This window comes from Coregonus clupeaformis, unplaced genomic scaffold, assembly GCF_020615455.1.
Source record: "Coregonus clupeaformis isolate EN_2021a unplaced genomic scaffold, ASM2061545v1 scaf0515, whole genome shotgun sequence".
Taxonomy (NCBI): Eukaryota; Metazoa; Chordata; class Actinopteri; order Salmoniformes; family Salmonidae; genus Coregonus; species Coregonus clupeaformis.
In genome coordinates this window covers 121,820-131,202 of record NW_025533970.1, presented here as the reverse complement: position 1 = coordinate 131,202, position 9,383 = coordinate 121,820, and the positions used below count along the sequence as shown (strand labels likewise).

The 9,383-nt window shown below is 40.4% G+C and overlaps 1 protein-coding gene across 1 annotated transcript; it reads left to right on the top strand.

The window, feature by feature from the left end:
* Nucleotides 1-593: 593 nt before the first annotated feature.
* On the top strand, nt 594-9,005 carry LOC123484967 (tripartite motif-containing protein 29-like). Its single transcript, XM_045215788.1, has 3 exons — nt 594-699; nt 1,483-1,783; nt 8,967-9,005. The coding sequence occupies exons 1-3, from the start codon at nt 650-652 to the stop codon at nt 8,988-8,990; spliced, it is 375 nt and encodes a 124-aa protein (XP_045071723.1). The 5' UTR covers nt 594-649; the 3' UTR covers nt 8,991-9,005.
* Nucleotides 9,006-9,383: the final 378 nt, after the last annotated feature.

Genomic DNA, 9,383 nt, shown 5'->3' with positions numbered 1-9,383 from the left:
TCCGAATGACTTACATAGAAGTCTCTTAGTTTATATCATGCTTTCCAAGCTACTTCCATCCAACAGTTGCCAACGATTATTGAGTGTCACTCATCTCCTACAATAGGATCCCCCTACATGGTATCGTGTGGCACCCTAGCCAGGCCATTCCATCACGTACTCCTTCTAAGATTAGCACCAGTGACCCCCAATCTATCTTGGCACGCCGACCTTTTGTCACCCACCAGTGACATCAATAACATATGGCGTATCCTTGCCCTCTCTCCCACATACAGCTCTCATGAGTTTAAAGACATTAACAAATACTTTATCAAAAGACGTTATATCATTATGTAAATAAGGCATTTCTGTTTATTTGGTTTAATACATTTGCAAACATAAAAAAAAGGTTTTGCTTTGTCATTATGGGGTATTGTGTGTAGATTGATGAGGATTTTTATTTATTTAATCATTTTTAGAATAAGGCTGTAACGTAACAAAATGTGGAAAAAGTCAAGCGGTCTGAATACTTTCCGAATGCACGGTATAACATGACACATGTTTCTGGTATGTTCGATTTAATTGTGGGACTGTCTTTTACGGCTTGCAGGATCCATCTGGAGAGACCAGTGTCACCAGCCCCCAGTTATCTATTCATGAAGAGTTATCTATGGCTAACCCTTCTGTATTCAAGGAGGGAGACTTAACTAAAGAAGAGGAGTAAGATAATACATTTTATTTATGTTATTTTATCCAATTTGATGTCACTAATAATTTGTTTACTTTTGATCGTTGTAGTATATTATATTTGATTATGTGCAGTGGAGAATAGCAGAGTAATCAGTAATTTTGTCACTAATTTATGCAAGTCTATTCTATTCCTATATTTATTCAAGAAAATGTGTTGTGCATTGTAACCACCGCTAGAGGTCCGCACTCGCCTAGTTATGAGGTGACTTGTGTAGGCTAGCTAAGCAAGTCACCCTGCCCCACAAATTAATAGTTTAATGTTCTCGGAGTGTGTATATAACATTTTAAACGTCTGCTAGCATACAAAGTTGACGTATAGCCACAGATAAAACAATGGGCCAGATGTTTCACCGGATGTATAAATGTAAAGCATGTGGTTGGCGTTTCCAGTCACCACCAAATTTGGAGAGAGCAGCGTGACCAACCCCGAGTTGTCTATCAATAAAGAGCGACCAATCAATGGTTGTCCATATTAATAAGGAGGAGGCCTCTACTCAAAAAGAGAAGTGAGATTATATCTTCCTTTGATGAATTTAGTTAACAATTAATGTCAGAATATTGCACTATATTTGACAACAATTGTAAGGATGTATGACAGAGACAAAGAGGGCCTAAACTTGTGATGCCTGTAAGGAAAGAATTAGGGCTGTAAATGGAAATGCAAAAATATTCAATAAATCTAACAACATAATGTAGTGTAAAGAAAAATATAAAAATAAAAAATAAATATATATTGTGCTGTCTTCCACTTAGCATCATGACAGGGGAGGTGGTCTGTGAAGTCTGTGAGGTCCAAGCTGTGAAGTTCTGTCTGACCTGCACTCAGTCCTACTGTGAGACCCACGTTAGGAAGCACTACACAGTACCTAAACTACAGAGACACACCCTGGTGGAGGTGACTGGAGACCTGGAGGAGAGACTCTGTCAGGAGCACCACAGAGCTCTGGAGGTGTTCTGCAGGACAGACCAGAAGCTGATCTGCAGTCTGTGTGTAGTAACAGAACACAAAGGACATGATGTAGTCTATGAAGAGAGAAAACAAGCAGGAAGACAGGTATAGTTTATGCTTTCTTCTCCCCTTTATCAGAAAACATGCTGACTTTCCTCTGTTGTCATCATTGTCCAATACAAAGTAGTACACATTTTTTGCATCCAACTATACAAAATGTTTGTTTCTCCATAAAATCCCACTTGTTCTGAAAACTATTTCATATTGATGATGTCATGGAAGACATGTTGCTCCTTCGTGATCCTCACATTTTTTTTCTTCTGTTGTCCTTTTTGATATAAAAGACTCAAGGTGAAGAGCAACATCAAAACCAGGTTTTAAATGAAGGTATGTGTTCAAACTTTTAATGCTCAATTCACTGGTACTTTCTCCCCTGTGTTAATGGGTTGAAACAAAACATACAGGCTGTATATATTTTACATGCTACTGTTCTTTAACCATTTCAGCTACAAACATTAAAACAATTAACATTTAAAAAAACGTTATAAATTGTAACTATTTAAATTAGCATGATATAGCATAAAAGAGGCCACCAACATTAATAGTAACTCTTGAACCAAACTAGATTAACAAAAACCAACTTTCAGATGTTCAGGCTATCCTATCCTATCAACCATTTAAGAATTCAAGACAAGCTAAGAAGTGCATACATTTGGTTTAGGACATGTACTTTTCTAGTTATTATTATCCGCTGCCACCTGTAGCGCCAAAACCTTAAAAGCCAAAACACCAAAACAACTTTAAAATGTGCAGAATGACTCACAATTGATTGCTTAAATACACCTTTTTGATACTATGTATACTTTTTGAACTATAACTGTTTTACATTTGCATCAAAGCTCCATAGACTTCAATGGGATATATTTAAATGTTTAGTTTGTAGTCAAATAACCTAGTGGCCTCATGGGTGGACTGTTATTAATATTTTACATAATATTATAATTAATCAACATTATTTCATAAAACCCACCGAAAATCCGGTGTTTCTATGTCAAACGGTTTTGTTAGACAGTACCAGTCAAAAGTTTGGACACACCTACTCTTTCAAGGGTTTTAATTTATTTTTCACTATTTTCTACATTGTAGAATAATAGTGAAGACATCAAAAGTATGAAATAACAGATATGGAGGCTGTGTAAGGGCTATTTCACCAAGAAGGAGCATGATGGAGTGCTGCATCAGATGACCTGGTCTTCACAATCCCCCGACCTCAACCCATTTGAGATGGTTTGGGATGAGTTGGACTGCAGAGTGAAGGAAAAGCAGTGCTCAGAATACAGTGGGGGAAAAAAGTATTTAGTCAGACAACAATTGTGCAAGTTCTCCCTCTTAAAAAGATGAGAGAGGCCTGTAATTTTCATCATAGGTACATGTCAACTATGACAGACAAAATGAGATTTTTTTTTCTCCAGAAAATCACATTGTAGGATTTTTAATGAATTTATTTGCAAATTATGGTGGAAAATAAGTATTTGGTCACCTACAAACAAGCAAGATTTCTGGCTCTCACAGACCTGTAACTTCTTCTTTAAGAGGCTCCTCTGTCCTCCACTCGTTACCTGTATTAATGGCACCTGTTTGAACTTGTTATCAGTATAAAAGACACCTGTCCACAACCTCAAACAGTCACACTCCAAACTCCACTATGGCCAAGACCAAAGAGCTGTCAAAGGACACCAGAAACAAAATTGTAGACCTGCACCAGGCTGGGAAGACTGAATCTGCAATAGGTAAGCAGCTTGGTTTGAAGAAATCAACTGTGGGAGCAATTATTAGGAAATGGAAGACATACAAGACCACTGATAATTTCCCTTGATCTGGGGCTCCACGCAATATCTCACCCTGTGGGGTCAAAATGATCACAAGAACGGTGAGCAAAAATCCCAGAACCACACGGGGGGACCTAGTGAATGACCTGCAGAGAGCTGGGACCAAAGTAACAAAGCCTACCATCAGTAACACACTACGCCGCCAGGGACTCAAATCCTGCAGTGCCAGACGTGTCCCCCTGCTTAAGCCAGTACATGTCCAGGCCCGTCTAAAGTTTGCTAGAGTGCATTTGGATGATCCAGAAGAGGATTGGGAGAATGTAATATGGAGGACAAAGAATGCTGAGTTGCATCCAAAGAACACCATACCTACTGTGTAGCATGGGCGTGTAAACATCATGCTTTTGGGCTGTTTTTCTGCAAAGGGACCAGGACGACTGATCCGTGTAAAGGAAAGAATGAATGGGGCCATGTATTGTGAGATTTTGAGTGAAAACCTCCTTCCATCAGCAAGGGCATTGAAGACGAAACGTGGCTGGGTCTTTCAGCATGACAATGATCCCAAACACACCGCCCGGGCAACGAAGGAGTGGCTTCGTAAGAAGCATTTCAAGGTCCTGGAGTGGCCTAGCCAGTCTCCAGATCTCAACCCCATAGAAAATCTTTGGAGCGAATTGAAAGTCCGTGTTGCCCAGCGACAGCCCCAAAACATCACTGCTCTAGAGGAGATCTGCATGGAGGAATGGGCCAAAATAACAGCAACAGTGTGTGAAAACCTTGTGAAGACTTACAGAAAGTGTTTGACCTGTGTCATTGCCAGCAAAGGGTATATAACAAAGTATTGAGAAACTTTTGTTATTGACCAAATACTTATTTTCCACCATAATTTGCAAATAAATTCATAAAAAATCCTACAATGTGATTTTCTGGAAAAACATTTCTCATGTTGTCTGTCATAGTTGACGTGTACCTATGATGAAAATTACAGGCCTCTCTCATCTTTTTAAGTGGGAGAACTTGCACAATTGGTGGCTGACTAAATACTTTTTCCCCCCACTGTATGTGGGAACTCCTTCAAGACTGTTAGAAAAGCATTCCAGGTGAAGCTGGTTGAAAAAGTGCCAAGAATTTTCAAAGCTGTCATCAAGGCAAAGGGTGGCTATTTGAAGAATCTCAAATATAAAATATACTTTGATTTGTTTAACACTTTTTTTGGTTACTACATGATTCCATATGTGTTATTTCATACTTTTGACATCTTCACTATTATTATACAATGTAGAAAATAGTAAAAATAAAGAAAAACCCTGGATTGAGTAGGTGAGTAGGTGTGTCCAAACTTTTGACTTGTACTGTATATATTATATTTACGGTATATATATTTTATAATGCCATCTTTGTATCTCAAGCATTGTAATGTGGTTAACCTTAAAAATATAAATGAAAATTATTCAAATCTAAAAGATCAAATTCAACCAGAGAGCCCTTTGTGGGAAAAAGGCTGCACTTCAATCCCACAGTGAATGACTAGGCCCTCTACACTATGACACCACACACTACTGCAGAGTTTGATATTACCGGACGCAATTGATATGGTGGAAACATACTGTATGGTAAGGGGAGGCAGAGGCACAGAAACTCACATCAATACCTTTGTCAGATAACACTGTGAAACAAATAATTTATGCTATATCTAGCAATCAAGAGGAAACTCTGACTGAACGACTCAAAAACTCCCCAGCTTACATTGGCTTGTGAAAGTATTCACCCCCCTTGGCATTTTTCCTGTTTTGTTGCAATCTGGAATTAAAATAGTTTTTTGGGTTGTTTGTATCATTTGATTTACACAACATGCCTACCACTTTGAAGATGCAAAATATTTTTTATTGTGAAACAAATAAGAAATAAGACAAAAAAACAGAACTTGAGCATGCATAACTATTCACCCCCCCAAAGTCAATACTTTTTAGAGCCACCTTTTGCAGCAATTACAGCTGCAAGTCTCTTGGGGTATGTCTCTATAAGCTTGGCACATCTAGCCACTGGGATTTTTGCCCATTCTTCAATGCAAAACTGCTCCAGCTCCTTCAAGTTGGATGGGTTCCGCTGGTGTACAGCAATCTTTAAGTCATACCACAGATTCTCAATTGGATTGAGGTTTGGGCTTTGACTAGGCCATTCCAAGACATTTAAATGTTTCCCCTTAAACCACTCAAGTGTTGCTTTAGAAGTATGCTTAGGGTCATTGTCCTGCTGGATGGTGAACCACCGTGCCAGTCTCAAATCTCTGGAAGACTGAAACAGGTTTTCCTCAAGAATTTCCCTGTATTTAGCACCATCCATCATTCCTTCAATTCTGACCAGTTTCCCAGTCCATGCCGATGAAAAACATCCCCACAGCATGATGCTGGCATCACCATGATTCACTGTGGGGATGGTGTTCTCGGGGTGATGACGTGTTGGGTTTGCGCCAGACATAGTGTTTTCCTTGATGTCCAAAAAGCTCAATTTTAGTCTCATCTGACCAGAGTACCTTCTTCCATATGTTTGGGGAGTCTCCCACATGCCTTTTTGCGAACACCAAACGTGCTTTTTCTTAAAGCAATGGCTTTTTTCTGGCCACTCTTCCGTAAAGCCCAGCTCTGTGGAGTGTACGGCTTAAAGTGGTCCTATGAACAGATACTCCAATCTCCGCTGTGGAGCTTTGCAGCTCCTTCAGGGTTATCTTTGGTCTCTTTGTTGCCTCTCTGATTAATGCCCTCCTTGCCCGGTCCGTGAGTTTTGGTGGGCGGCCCTCTCTTGGCAGGTTTCTAGCGTTGCCATATTCTTTCCATTTTTTAATAATGGTTTTAAAGGTGCTCCGTGGGATGTTCAAAGTTTCTGGTATTTTTTTTATAACCCAACCCTGATCTGTAATTCTCCACAACTTTGTCCCTGACCTGTTTGGAGAGCTCCTTGGTGTTCATGGTACCGCTTGCTTGGTGGTGCCCCTTGCTTAGTGGTCTTGCAGACTTTGGGGCCTTTCAGAACAGGTGTGTGTATATATACTGAAATCAAGTGACAGATCATTGCACACAGGTGGACCTAATTTAACTAAATATGTGACTTCTGAAGGTAATTGGTTGCACCAGATCTTATTTAGCGGCTTCATAGCAAAGGGGGTGAAAGCTTATGCACGCACCACTTTTCCGTTATTTATTTTTTAGAATTGTTTGAAACAAGTAATTTTTTTCATTTCACTTCACCGATTTGGGCTATTTTAATACATGAAATCCAAATAAAAATCTATTTAGATTACAGGTTGTAATGCAACAAAATAGGAAAAACACCAAGGGGGGTGAATACTTTTGCAGAATGTTTTGCAATTGACTGCGACAGCCTCAAATAAAAAAGTAAGCATTAATGAACTATATTTTTGTTAATGGTTGATATAAATAATTACATTGAATATGTGTTGTACTTACCTGCAGTATAGTATGATTACTATTCATGTGTGCATGGTTCAGAGCATATGAGCGGAGTGGAGCGGGAGCGAGCGTGGAGCGTGAGCGGACGGATTTTGAACAGAGCGCAGAGCGGCATTTTTAAAAGGACGGAGCGTCGCCCTATGTCCCGCTCCAATTTCGCTCGCTCACACCACGAGTCTGAAGCATGCTCAAGCCTGACCCAGAATCCATCTGTTTAATTTAATTTGTGTCATCCATGAATTTGTATTTTATAGAGCGAGAGGAGCAGCAGCAGCAACAAGAGAAAAGGGTTGAGGAATTCAAAAGTTTATTCACTGCACGCAAAGGCCCAACCATAACAAGGGAGAGAAAAAGAGAGCTGGATGTAGCATTTTTAAAAATGATTTTCATGGACTATGAACCGCTGAGTAAAGGAGAACGCGAAGGGATGCAACACTTCGCCAGCGCAGCTCAACCGGGCTACACCCCCCCAAGAAACTATGATAAATCAGTACTTTACTTTGTCAAATTTACACCTGAGATGCCCCATTCACATGCTTCAGCTGGCGATCAAAAACGCCTTTAACGAGCACGACAACATGAATAGGCTGTTAGTGAAAGTCGGGCACCTGGTGAAAAGTGTACGCAAGAGCACAGAGGAAACCGACCAATTAGGTGTCCGCCCCACAAATGCCTGCGCCATTCGATGGAGCAGCCAGCTGCGGATGATTCAGTCGTTCATCCGGTTGTTCCAAAAAGACCCGTTATGGCAAAACAAAGTCAAGTCTAATGTTGCTAACATCACCCTGAATCAAGTACGGCAGCTGACGCACCTTGTCAGTGTGCTGACACCACTAGCAGATCTCACAGACAAAATGCAGAAGGAGCTGGGGAACCTGGGGATGATCCTCCCTGCTGTCACAGAAATCAAATCCCTGCTCACCGATTACACTCACGCTGCACTTCCAATGGGCATCGCTGCTTTTGCAGAAACATTGGCAAACAACGTGTAAATTCGCTATGGAATATACTATACTGATTAACATCTCATTTTAGCGTCAGTGTTAGATCCCCGTTTCAAGACAGAATGGATAATCCGAGATGAGTCTGTATGCAACAAATTCGGGGAGATAAAGTAAGGCTGTGGTTTAAGCTAAAAGTGAAATATATGCAGATTTTGTTCCTTTTTTGGAGTGAGCGGGGGGCGATTTGAGTGGAGCGCGATGCAAACTGCGATGAGCGCTGAGCGATAATGAGCGGACTGGCCTGATGTGGCTTTGAGCGGGGGGAGCGGGGGGGGTGAACAGCTCCGTGAGCGAGGAGCTGAGATTCTCACCGCTCCACTCCGCTCACATGCTCTGGCATGGTTATTATTGGCATTGACCGTGACCTTTCCCCTTTGATGATGTCATCACCCAGAGTCAGATCTGTACAATGCGACTCTACCACATGTTGAGTGGGCTGTATCGTTTTGCTGTATTTGTACTGTTTGTACATGGCTGTACACCTTTTATTTCTTAGGTTGAAACTAAAGGAAAGTAATATTGAAATGCGTGTGGGCATTCCTTGTCAAGTTACTATAGTTGGGGTCCCGAGAATTGTTTGATATCAAAATGTGGTCGTGGGCCAAAAAGGTTTGGGAACCCCTGCATTACAGTATGGAAAGGAGTTGAACTGCCTCTGCTTGCTTTAACCTTATCCAAAGTACAGTGTAAAACGCTTATTATTGTGGAGTATTTATAATCCAAAGAAACGTTTAATTTATATATTTTTGCGCCGCGTGACGAAACAATTGAACAACGGCAAAGCGATGTTGCTAAATGAATATAGCGGAAACACTTCATTTTTGTTACATTACAAATACTACTTCTGTTGTGACTTCTGCGTTTAATTTATTTATTTCTTTCAAAAGGAATTGCAGACATGTTTATCTCTGGCTTTATTCTACTTTTCCTCCTGTAATATATTTCTGGAGTTAAACTATAGCACTGACAATAATGTATTTTCCCTTAGTACTTCCTGCTCCAGACCAGCTGAATGTTGACTCAGTGGACACCACATCAGCTGCTGTTAGCTGGAGCCAGCCACCAGGATTGGACCAAACCCAACATCATTACCAGATCTCCTACCGCTGTCCAGGGACAGAACCACACATCACTACCACATCTTCACACAGCATCACTCTCTCTGACCTGAAACCTGGTACTGAATACTCTGTCACTGTCTGCACTGTGCTGGAAAATGGAAAGCAAAGTCAACTGGTGTTAACAACCCTCACAACAACAAGTAAGGAAGTACTGTAGTAAAGTATTAGGTTTTGTGTAGAACATTAATATATTATTGTACTTTATTAAACGTTGACTAGTTATCAAAATTACTCTAATGTAAATGAACTAATCATAATGGATGTGTCAGCATGGGATGTAAAGG

What these genes read in the sequence shown, in the direction of transcription:
- LOC123484967 (XM_045215788.1), top strand. Translation starts at nt 650, where the DNA reads ATGGCTAACCCTTCTGTATTCAAGGAGGGAGACTTAACTAAAGAAGAG. An exon ending in GACTTAACTAAAGAAGAGGA is followed by an intron (nt 700 to 1,482) that starts GTAAGATAATAC and finishes TCTTCCACTTAG; the next exon opens with CATCATGACAGGGGAGGTGG. An exon ending in GAAAACAAGCAGGAAGACAG is followed by an intron (nt 1,784 to 8,966) that starts GTATAGTTTATG and finishes ATTTTCCCTTAG; the next exon opens with TACTTCCTGCTCCAGACCAG.